The 15,333-nt window shown below is 53.1% G+C and overlaps 7 protein-coding genes across 7 annotated transcripts; 1 reads left to right on the top strand and 6 right to left on the bottom strand.

The window, feature by feature from the left end:
- Window positions 1-50: 50 nt before the first annotated feature.
- Window positions 51-1,427, bottom strand: AYL99_10846 (hypothetical protein; the record flags this gene model as incomplete). The annotated part of the gene is made up of 1 exon (XM_018842352.1): window positions 51-1,427. One exon carries the CDS (start codon window positions 1,425-1,427, stop codon window positions 51-53), a length of 1,377 nt encoding a protein of 458 aa, XP_018688513.1.
- Window positions 1,428-2,073: 646 nt separating this feature from the next.
- Window positions 2,074-2,715, bottom strand: AYL99_10845 (hypothetical protein; the record flags this gene model as incomplete). Its single annotated transcript, XM_018842351.1, has 1 exon — window positions 2,074-2,715. One exon carries the CDS (start codon window positions 2,713-2,715, stop codon window positions 2,074-2,076), a length of 642 nt encoding a protein of 213 aa, XP_018688512.1.
- An 866-nt stretch (window positions 2,716-3,581) lies between these two features.
- AYL99_10844 (hypothetical protein) lies at window positions 3,582-6,734 on the bottom strand (the record flags this gene model as incomplete). Its single annotated transcript, XM_018842350.1, has 1 exon — window positions 3,582-6,734. The coding sequence occupies one exon, from the start codon at window positions 6,732-6,734 to the stop codon at window positions 3,582-3,584; it is 3,153 nt and encodes a 1,050-aa protein (XP_018688511.1).
- A 525-nt stretch (window positions 6,735-7,259) lies between these two features.
- Window positions 7,260-8,165, bottom strand: AYL99_10843 (hypothetical protein; the record flags this gene model as incomplete). Its single annotated transcript, XM_018842349.1, has 1 exon — window positions 7,260-8,165. One exon carries the CDS (start codon window positions 8,163-8,165, stop codon window positions 7,260-7,262), a length of 906 nt encoding a protein of 301 aa, XP_018688510.1.
- Window positions 8,166-9,379: 1,214 nt separating this feature from the next.
- AYL99_10842 (hypothetical protein) lies at window positions 9,380-10,870 on the bottom strand (the record flags this gene model as incomplete). The annotated part of the gene is made up of 1 exon (XM_018842348.1): window positions 9,380-10,870. One exon carries the CDS (start codon window positions 10,868-10,870, stop codon window positions 9,380-9,382), a length of 1,491 nt encoding a protein of 496 aa, XP_018688509.1.
- A 750-nt stretch (window positions 10,871-11,620) lies between these two features.
- AYL99_10841 (hypothetical protein) lies at window positions 11,621-12,709 on the bottom strand (the record flags this gene model as incomplete). The annotated part of the gene is made up of 1 exon (XM_018842347.1): window positions 11,621-12,709. The coding sequence occupies one exon, from the start codon at window positions 12,707-12,709 to the stop codon at window positions 11,621-11,623; it is 1,089 nt and encodes a 362-aa protein (XP_018688508.1).
- Window positions 12,710-12,922: 213 nt separating this feature from the next.
- On the top strand, window positions 12,923-13,558 carry AYL99_10840 (hypothetical protein; the record flags this gene model as incomplete). The annotated part of the gene is made up of 1 exon (XM_018842346.1): window positions 12,923-13,558. One exon carries the CDS (start codon window positions 12,923-12,925, stop codon window positions 13,556-13,558), a length of 636 nt encoding a protein of 211 aa, XP_018688507.1.
- Window positions 13,559-15,333: the final 1,775 nt, after the last annotated feature.

Raw genomic sequence — 15,333 nt, 5'->3', positions numbered from 1 at the left:
ACCAGGCTCAGGAGTGAACCACGTCCGTCATCCGAGCGACAACACCATCATCAGGCTCTGTATTGTGGAGGCGGCTCTTCTAATAAGATATTGGCCACATCGTCGTCGGTGCTCAAATTCTCCCCTGGCGAAAACACCATCCATCCCTCTCGCAGGTCACTCTCGCTGACCGACACATTCGTGAGTTGTGTGTCCAGTGTTGGGCCCTCCTGGGGGACACATTTTGCCGGAAGGAGTCTGATCGGGATGTTCCCTGGGCAGAACTTGAACTTCTTGTTCAGGTACTGCATTTTGAATGTCATCTCCAGCGAGTGGGATCGGGCGATGTTGTAGGTCGAAAAGTCTGGGGTCAGGATTGCAGTCGGGAGAGACAGGTCTACCATGTCTGACAGGCTTGTGGCGGTGACTGAGCTGCCAGATTGAGCCTCGGATTGTCCCTCCTGCCACGAGCCTAGCGACGGGGTCTCGGAGACGACCAAATGCGAAGATGATTTCCGAACGAAGACGCGTCGGGTCGAGGAGGCGTGATGTCGACCTGCACGGACATGCGTATGTTGCCAAAATGACATCTTGAACTGTGTGATCGTGAGCTGATTGCCCAATGACACATTCTCAGGCTGAGAGCCCTTTGTGATTGAGCAGGCAGACGCTGATACAATCAGAGAGAGAGGCTGTTCCGTCAGGAGGACCCGTTTGGGGACCCGAACTGAAATGCATATTTCGAGTCTTTTGCGATCGTCCGATTTTTTGCCCCAGAAACCATGGCTGACATGAGATAAAAGCCCCCGTGGAGAGGGGCTTTCCGACACATCCTTCATTATGTACTGTAGCCTGTGCCGATAGTTGGAATATGGCCAGTCGCCTTCGCTGTCCCAATCTACCTGACTGGGCAATGGCTGGACTCTCACTTCTTTGCTGGCGGTCAACGTCTTGCTTGAGGAGAGGGGCGTCCGGGCCGGCTGGGCCAGCGTCGCCTCCAGTGTATAGTTGATGGAGCAGTGAAAGCGACCCCCGTGGCTCATACTTGGGGGCAGTGGGTGCGATCCCAGAGGACGATCATTCTTCCACGGATGCTCTGCATGAAAGAAATCCGTCGAGTTGGGGGCTACCGCTCGAGGTGCGGCAGCGAGAGGGATGCAGAAGGCGAACGGCCACATGTAACTGCCCTTCCGATGCGTGTATTTTCCTCGGTACAGGTTGAGATGCTGTGAGAAGAGATAGCCGACCGACTGGTAGTCCTTCCGTGACGTCGTCATGTCGCCATATGAATGGATCAAGAGGACGGAAGCACGCCCCCGGAAAGTGATGGATAGCTCGCCAATGGGTTGGTCATCGTAGGTAACAAGCTTGACGACTCCCAGCACGGGCGAGCCAGGGAGGAAGCAGGGTTTTCCGTCGTCGTTGGATATTGATATTGACAGCGACATTGTGGGACGCTCTCAGGCTGCGGAGACCGTGGCCGTTTCACATGTCGCTTGCGAGGTATGCTTCTGAGGCGCAGAGCTATGAAATGGTTCATGCCTCGCCAGCAAGCTCCGTATAAAGATGTTGCTAAAGGAGCCTTGCCGTGTCGATGAAGTCGTCGAGGTGACAGTCCACCAAGAAACGGCCGCCACGGTGAGCGACCGACTTCATGGCTTTCTCTTATGAAGAGCCTGAGCTCAGCTCAGCTCCTCGGAAGCATTGATTGCTTTCATGTGACGACCGCATATCGAGTCGCACCTCGTGCGAAAACATCGAGCCGTCCGGGCCGGTGGAGCCGGCTTCCCGTAGCCACGAGGTTGAGCATCTCCAGAGAGGGACGGGCCCGCAATGTGGTCATTTTGTCGTCAGTCTATGCTGCGAAAGGCGGCACGGACGGCTTGTCGTGCGAGAAGGAGAAAACCCAAAGATCGACGTGGGTGCGTGGTGCGAGAAAGAGAGTCTGGCCCGGACAAGAATATCGTGGGGAAAGTGACCATCTATATTTTGGTATGGTATAGTAACTAGAGCATATAGACGGAATAGCTAGCTGTAAGCAACTACCTAATACCCTCCTGGGTGCCTCCATCATGCGACCCTTTGATACACCGTCTACCATCCTATTGGCGGCCCGTCTCCCAAGGACGGGTATTTCTGTTGGCCGTCGTCGTAGTACCCTCCACCCTCAGGGTTGTATCTAGCCGATTTGCTGTCGATGACCTTGCCGGTGTTGTCTGCATCGAAGATCCCATACTCCCTCAGATGCTGCATGTAGGCGAAGAAGACACCTTCACTCTCGGGCCGCCAGCGCTTGCACTCCGTCTTGCCAGTGTTGTACTCGTCCACACTCTGTAAAACAATCTCACGGCGGTGGCCCTTCTTGGCCGTCTTGGGATTCCATCGCCACTCCCACGCCGTCTTCCCGATTTGAACCTCCTTGCTGGTGCGGACTGGGGGATAGTCCTTGTACTTTTCGTCGTTGGTGTCGACCCATTTGCCGCAGCAGCGTTCAATATTCGGGGCCCGTGTCCAACACTTGGTGGGCGGGATGCCGGGCCCGTCGCAGTGCTGGCGCCAGTTCGCCAATGCAACAAGAGCCTCGCGAACGCATGTGTGTTCCGGCTTTGCAATAGGGGAATTGGATTCAGCCGTCACGTTGTTATTGTCAGTCGGGCTGTTTAAGATCGACCTTGCGATAAAAGACAGTCCGGTTGGTGCTGATGCTGGTGCCACTCGGGTGACAAGGGATGCCATTGTTGCTCTTGGATTTCCTTCGGGGATTGGGTTGGCATGGACACAGAGAGCTGCAATGGATAGCAAGCTGCCCATAAGAAAGGATTTAATGGCCATGGTGAGGCTCATGAGGTTGGTGATTCTGGATGAAGGTTTGTCTTCTTCGCTACCTCGATGGTGATATGGAGTAGTGGGCAAGGGCCTGCAAGAGGTGTGCAAGTCAAGATCAAGGTGTTATGGAGTTTCGTGAAGATGAGCGTTCTGCGTTGGGCCTTTATGGCGTTGACCAGAAGCCAAAGATCCTCAGCAGAGGACCTATAGAGGGAGGACGAAAAGGACTTCGACTACCGTCCAAGGTTTGAGCCTGAAGCTGGTTCGAGCTTCCTACCAACCACGTCTCAGAACCAAACGTTTTGCGCTTAGTGAACCAGTATTTGGACGTGTTAGACTCGAAACATTGTCGAGGACGATCTTGGAGTCCGCCATAACGTACAATGAGGGAAAGTTGGTTACGAACGGGAGGCACATGGGTGCCACTGGGCGGCTGGAGGTTCTCTCCCTTGATTTCCTGTGTGCCTGATGTTTGATGCTCACCTGAGGTCCTCCACATTGCCTCGTTACTAGCTGCTCGTCTCGGTTGCGGGTTGGGAGAAGCTGGAGACTGGAAAACCGAGCTTGAAGAATTGGTGAAAGTCATTTCGTATCATTGCCATCAAACAGGAGAAATAGCAGGTCCTCAAAACCAGGTCCAGTTCGACTCCTGTCCATCCATTGTGCCCAATCTAAACTCCATCCTTTTGGCCCCTGTTGTAACGTATCAAGCCAAGTAATCCTAGCATCGTGTAATGCTTTTCTCTCCGCTATGCAACCTTGTTCGCCTGACGTCATTATTCTGTGCTTGAATCCCTCTCCTCGAGATTTCCATCATCTTCATCCTCTACTTCTGCCTCTTCGCGCACTTCCGCTGGTCCAGCAGGGACGACTCCGTTCTCAAGCACACCTTGGGTCTGGTGCCCAGCCTGTCCGAGTGTGGTTTGAGGGCTATTGACATTGCCGTTCTCGATCGGCGGCAAAGGGATCGGAGCCAGCGTGATGGGTGCAGTGTGAGCGTGAGGATCAGCTAGGTGTGCTGCCATCTGGAGTAGCAGCGGTGGGTACGTCGTCACTTGGGCGGCGTCGCTCGCTGTGCGTGCGATCCTGACAGCAACCTCTGCCTCGTCTTCCAATCGGATATCTGGCAGCGCCAGAGCGGCCAAAGACCCAGGGGGAAATTGTTCTCTCAACCGCTGGATTCGGCGGATCAAATCTCGAGCCAGGGCGCCCATGTCTTCCAACTCTTGGATCTCCTGCCGGTTGCTACCGCCCTCTATTTGGCCCCCATTGTCCGACCGCGACGGTCCGCTCGCTTCGGTTTGGTCATGGCTCGCACCAGGATACTGAGTGTTTAGGCTCGTGAAAAATTCCACTAGCCCATCAATCGCCTCTTCTGTACTGGAGGGATTTCCTCCTGATCCAAGGCTCGTCCGTCGGGCTTCGAGAGGTTTACGTATCTTGTCCTTCCGCTTCTTCTGCTTCTTGCCACGCCATGCACGGGCAGCCACAAAGAGAGGCGCCTTCAGTCTGCATTTTCCTGTAAGCATTCTCTCCAACCGGCAGTTGGGGCAGTAAAACGGAGGTGTTTCGGTCGACGCGGTGTTCGGCGGGAGGTTTGTAGATACGGAGCTGTCCCCTTCTGTCTGTGGAGGCCGACACCCCTTACAAGGACACGGAGGTTCGAAGTTGTTTGCACAGTCACCACAAACGTAAACTTTGCATTCCATGCAAGGCTTGATGACCGCTGTACACCGTCGCCTGTGGTCGCCGGGAGCGGAACGTGACGCCGGGCAGAAAACTGTTTGACACCCTTGCCAACTAGGGCTTGGGTCGATTTGAGGGGGCCCTCGGCGGCTCGCCTTGGGCGTCGCGGGTAGTGAATGTGCGGACGGCGAGGGGGACGTGGATCGAGACGGGGGTCCGGTGCTGTTTGAAGCTGGTGACAAGGGACGCTGGAGTCGATCAACTTCTGCCAGTGGGGTTCGCAGCGATCTCGAAACACTTCCAAACTCAGCGTCGACGGAAGCTTCTTGGGCTGAGGTACCTGCTACTGACAAGGAGGAGAGCGGAGTGAAGGGCGGACCCGACTTGAGGGCACTTCTCCCAGCTTTTGGTGTGCTGACGGTCATCCCAACCTCAGCGTTCTCCTCTTGTTCTGCTGCCATTTCCTTCTCTCTTCGGTGTCGCATCAAGGTGGCCAGCAACTTCGTAGCCTTCTGTCGCGACTTATACTCTTGCTTTTCGATGGTCAGTTCTTTGTAGCCGCAAAGCCTAGCTCGGGCACGCTCGCCAATATCATGCTTGATACAAATCGGCGTCGAACAAGCCTTGCATTTGACCTTCCAGCTTTCGGAGGCATAGCACTCGTCGCACAAAACCCGGGGCACCGACGAGGCGGGATGGTCTCCGCCGCTCACATATGTAGCAGTGTGAAATAAAACATTGATGGACGTCCAACGGCCTGCGGGACCATCTTTAGCTGTAGCATCTGCTGTATATTTAGCAAGATGGGGAGGATCATTTAAGAACTCGGGGTCATCCCATCCCTGTCCAGTTGGGAGCGGTGCCGCACGGATACGATCACTGTCTCGATTCGCACTGTTCATGAAGGTAATGCCACCGCCACCTGAGAACACTGGCTCTGTACAGCACCATTTGAACTTGATGCTGGGAAGAGTGTTTGTGTTCAGGTTTTGGTTGCCGTTGACAGCTCCATCGGGAGGCAGATCCTGATCCTGCATGGAACAAGGCGAGACGGCACATCCGGGAGCCCACCAGAATTTGTTTCTCTCTTCCTCCGGAGCATTTTTGTTTCGCAAGTAAGGTCGGTCAAAGGCGCAACTGGCACATAGTGTCTTTCTACACCCGACACAGTGCATCATGACCGAGCACTGTTCACACCGCTCCAGGATCTCCGCCGAACAGTTGTGGCAAGTGATGTTTTCGACAAATTTTCGATGAGACTCTCGTAGATGCGCCGGCGTTGACTTGCCCTCGGGGCCTGTACCAATAGCTTCACCGTTCATGCCTTCCTCGTCAACTTCCCAACTCCTGCAGTCGCGTTTTCGCTTCTTATTCAAAACAGGGTTTTTGGTCTGGTCAACCGGACCCAGCCAGTTTCGACTTCTCCACAAGCGATCGTAGACCACCCAGACCTCCCTGGGATCCTGGGGCATGCGCAGTTTCACATATCCTCTCCGACGATAGCACCTGGCTCCAGGTGTGGTACACCAGGCTGTATCCGTCCAGATACCCAGTTTGTGACATGTCAAGACCAGTTCATGAGTAGGTTCACTATCGCTCTCTTTGCGTGCGAGACTACTGGGCAGATACGGCCTTCTCCTATGATGGCGGCATCGATAGGTGTATAGACTCTTCAAAGCCAATGTTTCGAACCCGGGGGGGCCTCTGGCATCTGGAGACTCGCGAGCTAACGCATGCATTTGTAACCAAGGGTTGATGTGATATTTTAAAGAGACGTTCTTGCACCCACGCACCGACACATGGCGAAGAGTCTCTCTCCTCAAGATCAACACGGTGGATGTCAAGGTTGTCCCACTAACGGCAGTATTGTCTAGCTCTAGGCTGACGAGTCTCGTGCTGAATGGGTTTATGACTGTAAGGATGATTTGATCAAGGGCGTAGTTGCTCGATTGCCTGGGTCCAGTTCCAATGACGTTGGCGACGACGCCGGCCGTGGCCGTGACCGCGGGTTGATTCAGACGCCATGAGATATATCGCCAGGAGGTGGGAGATCTCGAAAAGAAGTCTCGTAGGTAAGAAGAGGTCTGGTAGAGCCTGAAGATGGTCTCAGTCGGCAGTTGAGAGAGGAGTGATTCGAGGATGGGGGGGTTGCAAGTGATCAGGAGTTCGAATGATGAGATGGTCTTTCGGACAGACCCAAGTACTGTCGAGGGGGACTGTAGTGGTTCTGCTGTAACGGCCATCGTGAGCAATGGGTTAATGGTGCTGAGAGTAGCGATGACTCTCCGAACACATTATTTTCGTTCTTCGATGGAACAAGATAAAACACGGTCAACGTGCTTGAGGGAAAGATGTGCAGTATATTCCATGCACCATCATGCCCGCGACATTGATTTGCAATAAGATGATCAGAACAGGTTGAAGTCGAATCGGGCGTTGAAGTGAGAAGACGAGGCGAGCGCTGATTAGAGAAGGGCGCAGGTCAGGCTGGAACGTCGGCTGCCCCCCACGTGACGAGGAGGCGTTGGGGGCCCCTTGGTCAAGGGGCGGCCCACCGCCTAGACCTCACCAGCCTCGGGGCGCCTCTGCCCCCTAAGAACCCCTAGTTAAGCCTTTCGAATGACGTCGAGCCATCGAATAACCGCCCTCGCCGCGTGCCTATGTACCTAGGTAACTTAGAAATACTCGGGCCATCCTACGAGGTAAGCAATCTTGCGGTTTCTGAGCCTCATTTCTCCCCGGCGACTGCTCTATAGGTAGTAGAAACTTCATCTGTCAAGTGGCTCGAGCGTAGTCGGATCCATTCCCACGGTCTCCGCTGGAAACCGCAGCAAGGCTCGAACCCTTGCATCTTGATCATGCATCAGGAATGTAGTGATGGCGATGCATTCGTTTTCACATCTCACACTGCACCACCACTGCTCTACACCAATCATCAATGCCAACCAATGTGCCAGGATCAACAGTGCTCGCTTCTCCCTGCGGAGCAGCAATTGAAGGAAGTCGCCTGCAACCGACGCGACGAACGTGACCAGCTTGTTGAACGTATTCATCCCGGGTTTCAGTTGCCGTAGGAAGAGGAGATACTCCAGCGCTTCGTAGTAAGGGTTGTTGTCGGTCGACGATGCCGCAGTGATGTCGCACAGGTCAATAAACAAGGCGTGGGTTTCATCGCCTGCTTCTGCTGTCATCACCGCGGACGCAAGGTCCTTGAATTCCGAATCCATGAGAACCGGGTGCCAGACCGATCCCCAGATGACTTCACCCAATTCGGCATACAGAGCGTTGAACCCATGCTGTATCGTTAACCATCTCAGATACTCCCGCCGATGCTCTACCGGTGTGTACACGAAACTCTTCCCAGGATCCGGTTCGGGTTGGGTGAGCATAAATTGATGGACGCAGATAAGCATCACAGTTGACAGCATTGCATTCATGTTATCCTTTGTGACGCCGGCGGACAACTCATCACGAAAAAGCTGCAAGGCTCTCTGAAAGTGGAACAGGTTGGCAAGCTGACTCTGGTTATGTTGGACTGGGTGTCGAGAAGCGGGAAGAAGATGGCAGAGGTGTGCGGCCGACACGCCATTGATCGCATGCATGAGGTAGGGCTTTTCGAGAGCCAGTTGGAAAGCAGTGGCCCGGATGATCTTTTGCCCCATATCAGATCCCATGGAGGTGTATGTGATCGTGCCGAAATGGTTCAACGTATGTACCACGGGGGTCATCTGGCTCGGGCCTTCGAGCGTGATAGGAGTGGACGGATTGCGAACCAGTCTTAGGGAAGCGAAATACTTCGAGCTGGAGTCTTGCTTGTTGGCTGTTACCCGAATGCACGACCCGTTGTCACTCGAGCAGGAAGATGTGGCAGGACTATGTCTCTGCTCTCTGGGCAAAATGACATATGTTTTGCCATGCAGCTGCGTTCCTTTGCTGTAGTCACAGGAAATCCCATGGCCTTGACAGTTGAGACATCCGCCTTCTCGGTTCTCATCACACTAGTTCCAATGCATTAGACCTGCCTCAGGGTCTTTGTGGAAGAAAGTTCGTGAATGAGAACTACCTTGATTCGTCGCTGTTTGCAGTTCTTGCAACCCTGTCGCGACTTCTTGTGGGACCTCCTCGTATGGATTTTCTTCTCTGACATAGACGACTTGACATGCCTCGAAGGAGATCCAGAACTGACCCTGAACACAGACTGCATCATCTTTTGTTGATTCGAGCTCCTGGGCTGCCCTGGGCCAATGGGTAGGTTCCGTGCCATGGTCAAACCCGCTCGTTTGGCAGGTTGGCGCCCACGGTGTCGATGCGTCGCTCCGAGCGAGTTTCGAGAGAACAAGAAGAGGAGGAGGGCTCAATACGATATCTGCCCGTCTCGAAATTAGGCTGCCGCGTTAACCTGGGACAGTGGTGTTTCCTTCCGCCCACATCGTACATAAGAGAAAATAAAGTAGTCTGACAGGATATACAAATGGATTGATATTACTTCCCCAGCAGAAGTTTCTCCAACGCCAGGCGTCAGACTCGACCTCATTCCGACTTGACTCCAAGCCGTAGAGTTCCCAACAAGGAGATCGTCGTATTCGGCTTTGGAGGTCGAATCGAGCCTGGACTTGGGACTAGTGAGGCTTCAACTTCGCATCCGGAATGTTCACGCCAACTCACAGACCTGACTCCATATCGGAGGCATGCTGAGATCATGCCTAGATACACTATTCCCACGCATGCTATTCTGTTGACTTAGATACACAGACATTTCTCTCTGTACTCCATATATGCATCCAAGTTCAACGGGCCCAACACCAACCCAAATTGCAAGCCAGTCCAGGGCCAATGCATTGCTGACAACGGCCGCGCTATGCTTCAGGCGCCAAGTAGTGTCAAAGTATCAACCCAAGCAACACCCATCGCTCGCCCTGGTGAATGCTCCCTGGAAGAAGTCTAACATAGCAAAATAATGAAAGATAATGCCTAGGACCACGGCAACATGCCAGATGTTGTGGCTGCAGCCAATGTAATCGAATGACCCAGGCCACCACTTTTCAGGCACTTGACTCGCATAGATGAGAGCTCCCGTGAAGTAGACCATGATGCTTTTCGCAACGGGTGCGTAGAAGTAGAAGGTCCAAGCCGCTCCTCGCGTATAGTTCAGTTGCAGAACCGGTGCAAAGCCCACCACGACAAAGGTCACGAAGAATGTCACGCGGAACCAAGCCATATCGGCTCGATTAAAACTCTCCCGCCACGGCAGAATCGCGCCGGCTATTCCCAGGGCCGTCGTCAAAGTCATATAGACCGCCCTCGAGATGGGTTCACAGTAAAAAGCTGTCCACTCGGTGCTGAGGATGCTTGCTGCCACCAAAAGGGAAATGCCAGTATAGTCCACGCAGGCGAATCTATCGAACAATCGTTTGTCCGAAATGCTGTTCATGGTGTGCCACATTGTGGAACAGATCATGCACTTGCAGGCGGCGGCGAAGAAACAGGCGGCTATCAGGACATCCATCTTGGTTGAGAGGGGAAATGTCGATGAGGACGGATAGTAGTAAAAAGCGACAGTCAGAACAATTAGCAAGCCGATGGTGTGGGACCAAATATTCACCATCTCGTTGTGTGCGTGAAACATGGTGGAGAGGCATTCGAGCTGTGTCTTGTTGAACCGGTAGCCCTTGAGAATATGCGGGTTGTTCCTCCAGGGCGTGGGTAGATCTTCGTAATGAATCAACCTTGTCTCCGCAGCACGAGTCAGAGCGTGAGAGACGGATTCGGCGAGCAAGTCTCTCGCCCGCAGCGCTTTGTCGAGGCCGTCTTCTAGCATCTCTCGGGTAGCATTGAGCGAGTCGTCAACTTTCCTCCATCCTGAATCAATTAACTGTTTCTTCCTCTCAAGCATCCGTGACTCCAGCTCCACAAGAAAGGAGTCCATCACACGCATGCCTTCTTGTGCTTTGTGCTCTAGAGTTTCCCTTGACGGCATGATGTCGTTGTACCGGGTCTCCAGAGTATCCACCAGGATGAGAGCCCGGTGTCTCGCTGCACCCCACAGCAGTTCACCGGAAAGAGTAGGTGCGCATGAGTCTCGTACGTCGCTCAGAACTTGGTATGCTCGCTCCAATTGAGCATCAAAGTGTAGAAGACTGTCTTGCCGGTATTTTTCCAGCCTGTCAAGCCTACTCTTCAGCTCACTCAAGAACAGATCGACCCGTACAAAAATCGCATCGGCGTTGCAGATGCTCGACTGCCGTCTTCGAGGAAGAGTGTTGTAAGAATGGCGGCGGCCTCGGGGTAAGAGCCGGGTGCGTTCATCGTCTCTCACAGGACTGGATTGACGGCTGGAAGAAGCGGATTCGAGGGTGACTGTTTGTGTTGCACACGACATTTTCTTGAGGTCGGCGTCATTCGGCAGCTTGGGGAGACGGCGGAGAGCGATGGGGACAAGGAGAAGGAAAAAGGCTTAATATGAGGCGTCTTCGGCGTCCAACGGCCAGTAGTTAAGTCGCGTAGGGAACGTGTCGCTTGCGCCAATAGCAGTGATGTAGGAAGAGAGGAAACAATCTGATCAAGAGGAACAAGGTAGAGGACGGTAACGACTGACGCTGAAAGGGAAAGAATGAACACTATGACTATTTAGATATCATGCCGATGTCGAGGTGGGGATTGGTGAGAGAAGGTTGAGAGGGTGGCAACAGTGAGGAAGAGCTGCGGAAAAGGCGAGGCGCAGGATGACGGATCTGGTCATTTGATCCCATGCGGAAGTATTTTTAGGGTCCGTTCGCTGGAAAGCCACTGAAGTCATCTCGGGTTCCATTCAAATGACCAGTTTGACGTATGTCTTCTAATTTCCGAGCTCTGAGTTCCTCACCGCAATGCAAATCTTCACATGTAATGCTCGTCCTTGGCCAATTGGTGGTTGTGCTCTCCCATCCGCTGCCGTTCTGAATGTACACTGGCTGACTTTTGGTTTGAACCGATACATTCCGTTCCTGAGCATGTGCCTCGTTGTTTGGCACCGGTGCGACATGGTTCCTCCCCGGCTGCCTTTTCCACTGCAATCCTCCAGTCACGCCGACTCATTCATATTGCGGATTGGTCGACCGACGACTTGGCCTTACTGTGTATCATATGTCCCCTATCTGTTTCTGTGAGGTGGCGGTTCCAGACTAGCGTTAAACGCTGCACATGCTGTGGTGTCACTATAATTCTTCTTTCGAAACCGCCCTTGGATCCAGCACCGGTACATTTTGATACGCCGTTGTCGGTTGACGATCAGCCGGCGATCCACATCCAGATTGCAGATGTCGAATGCCCCTCTCCAGATCGTTTCCAGTTCTTCCTTTTCGAAGAAGTATACTCTGGTGCCGTCTCCACGAACATAGAAATTATCTTCCATCCATCGCCCGGCCTTGAAGCGTACTTGTGCGAGATCCCCTCGGCCGTAATCTCGGAACAATACTTCCCCACCCGGTTTGAGGACTCGCTGAATATTTAGCAGAGCCTGTTGCCACTGCTTCGGATTCAGTGCCGAGAAGATAAAGATCATGATCACAATGTCCACGCTCCCTTCATCGACATTGGGTGGCAGGGTTTCTCCGGCCACGTCCCAGACTTCGGCTGTCATAACACCCTTCGACTCCGCGTAATCCTGTGCATTTCTCATTGTTTCAACCGCCTTTTTGCTGAAGTCTACCGCAAACAGCTTCAGCTCTGGATTCTCATTCAATCTCAAGATTGGGAACGCCGTGTTTCCAGCTCCTGCACCGATTTCGAGGACTACCTTCTTACCGGCGTCGGGCCTCGTGACCTCGCTTAGCACAGGAAACTCTTGAATAAGCCACTTTCGGTCCTTGAAAAATGTACTTGTCTTTTGCTTGTAGAACAGGTCCCACCATTTCTCGGGATGTTCGTTAAAGCGCGTCCTGTCGAAGTCGGAGACAGGAGAAGCACGCTGCGCCGCATATTGGGTCTCGCAGTATTCGTGATGTGCCGTATCTGGCTCTACGTGATCCCATGCGTTGTAGGCGAAGACATCATCATCTTCTGACAGAAATCGCTGTCCAAATTGAAACGGGTCTGATTGTTTCGTATTGGTGGCAGGGTCGTGCGACAAGTGAGGCGGAATTGTCTCTGTTGCAGTTTTCTTCTCGGTCACAAGCTCATCATGTTGGGTTCCAAGATTGAGCAAGGCGGTCGCCTCTTCGATTCCTCTGTCCGGAGCCATTCTTTGGGGTTGATGAGTGGGAAGAGATTGTGTTGCGGTCGTTGTCAAAAAATATTCAACCCTTGCAGTGCGGTGAGATTTCCACTCCGATTGGCTGGGCAATTCACCTAGCACAACATCCGTGATAACTTCAACTGCGCTTTACTTTTACATAGTCTCCTTTGCACGATCTCTTCTGTTTCATCTAGCAAATAACTGACCGCAGTTGCCAAAATGGCCATTGACGATCTCATAACAGACTCGGCCCTGCGCCCGCTTCTCCAAACGTCCCACGCGACTCTGGCACAGACACTTTCTGTTTTGAAATGGCTGGAAGAACACGCAACGACCTCAACCCCCACACTTGAGCAAAAGCTGGAGCTAGCACAACAACACAAGATTCTGAACGCGTACCTGGCCAAGCTGCGAGGCCAACATCGACAGGCGGCCTTCGGAGCGCGGACAACCAAGCAGGAGACAGCAGAGGCACGGCAAGAGGTTGATCGGCTGCTATTACAGCTGCAGAATTTGTACTACGAACAGAGACACCTACTTGGCGAGATTGGAACTTGCGAGGCGTACGACCATCTCTATATGCACCTGCCACTCCATCCCTTGGATGAATACATCGCCATGTTCCCGGATCAGGCAGATTTGCCAGAACAGGAGCTAATGCCGTTGAGGATCGAATATGAGAGGCAGGAGCGGGAGAAAATGGAGCAGCAGAGATTAGAGCTGGTCAAGATCAAGGATGCCCTGGTGAAGGAGAACACCAGGAAAAAAGACGAGTTGAAGAAGATGGACGAGAAATTGGAGGTAATGATCGACGGGCTCAAGCCTCTGGGGGAAGCGCTGCAGAAAGAACTGTAAAGCATGGTGATACTCTTCCCCGCGCCGGTGGGCTAGACGCTCGCAATTCACGTTGAGATTGCAAGGATTTCAACTCTTTGACGACAGACACCAAGCCACGTGGTCCGGGCCGGTGCCAGGACAACCCCTACCGAAGGCTCATTCGTGGTTGTGGGTAAGCTCGACATTATTCTGCCAGTTGCAGATCCATTCGAGTAAGGGCTTGCCAGCTACTTGTGTATCTGTCCGCTAGGCCACAATTACAGACCCTTCGGCGTCTTCAGGGCATGAGCTAGGTTTCGATCTGCTACCTCTATGGCTTAGCTCCAGACACCTCTTGCGCAAGTGTGACTCAACCATGAAAGTGGTATGTTGCTGCTCATACGGGTACAGACTCGACCATAAGCACCAGATATCGAGACACTATCATCATCAAAATTCTTTGAGACTGCTCGCACAGGTGTACGGCAAAATCTCCCACCAGCCTCCGACTAAACGAGACGCCGGTGCCTGTGGCCGATATCCGCATGGCTATGATGGAAACAATCACGACGTGACTATTCCTCCTGCCAAATCTGATGCAGAAGCGTCTGAGAAGAGTCCCGACTCTACAATTTATGTGAACCAAGCGATCAGCTTCCGCAGGATCGTACGTGGTCCACCCCGACGTTGTCGCAATTCGATAAGTTCGAAGTGCCATCAAAACAACAATAGCTGGCTGAGGAACCGTTGGGTCCACCTGGGAGGCTGTCTTTCCAGTTCCAATCTGTACTTCGAGAAGGTGCAGGACTCAGCATCAGACAGCTCAGACGCATAAGGCGGATCTATGACCAAGGTTCTTCCTTCACCCGCTCCAACCATGTATCCAAGAGACCATGCCAATCTCATGGACGGCTGAGCTCGCAATACACGAGCAGTACAGAGTGATACTAGCCGTGACAGTTGATTGCAGGAAGCTTCTCGATTGACAGGGCGGGATTTACTTGGCAATAATAGCGCTACGAAAATGGTAATGCGCTGCTTTATCATCACTCACCACTGAACCTCAGCTCTTCAACCTCTTCTTACCTTCCTCCCACCTTTCATTCACCTTCTCTTCTACTCTCACCACGTTGGCATCACAGCCCCGTTTTCGTGCAATCCCATTGTGTATAACGAGTATTATATGCGTCCTCTCCATGACCCCAATGGGCATTGATCGGCGTATACCATTTCTGGGAACCCGGGCGGTCCACTTTCCCCAGGCTACAAGGGTGACAGCCCCTTCTCCTCCACCTCGAAATCTGCCTTTGAGGTGCTTCTATCCCCCCTCTACGATGCATATTACAGCCGAGCTGCGGAACCGACGCTGTGGGCTACGAAATTCCCTCTCTAGTGTTACGCCTACGCCCCGCCCTGTTCAGCTACTGTGGGCACCCCGATCCTCTCGACGTCTTCTATCATGGGCAGGTGGGCCGCTACCACGGACGGACCATCGACTTGAGCAAAGGTGAATCGATATCAGGAGAGGGTTTGTACAGAAGAGAACCGGATCACCCACAATAGGAAGTACCGAGCATGTCTCCAAGACAAGAGGACGCTCACGACTGACCTCCACGACACCACATCCAGTAAGTTCTCTCGCGTGGCCGCGTCAACCTTCAGCAGTGGACGTTCAGCACCGGTACCCTAAGCTCCAGGATACCCGAGGTTAAGTGAAGTTGAATCGGCATTGGCCATGATTCTTTCTCAGGTATCGATCGGAGTTCTAGTTTTAAACTAATTCAATGGCGCACGGCGCATCGCCGACGTGGGGA

Source organism: Fonsecaea erecta (genome assembly GCF_001651985.1).
Source record: "Fonsecaea erecta strain CBS 125763 chromosome Unknown Scaff12, whole genome shotgun sequence".
Classification (NCBI taxonomy): domain Eukaryota; kingdom Fungi; phylum Ascomycota; class Eurotiomycetes; order Chaetothyriales; family Herpotrichiellaceae; genus Fonsecaea; species Fonsecaea erecta.
Note: the sequence above shows the minus strand (reverse complement) of the source record. Positions and strands in the feature narration are given on the sequence as shown.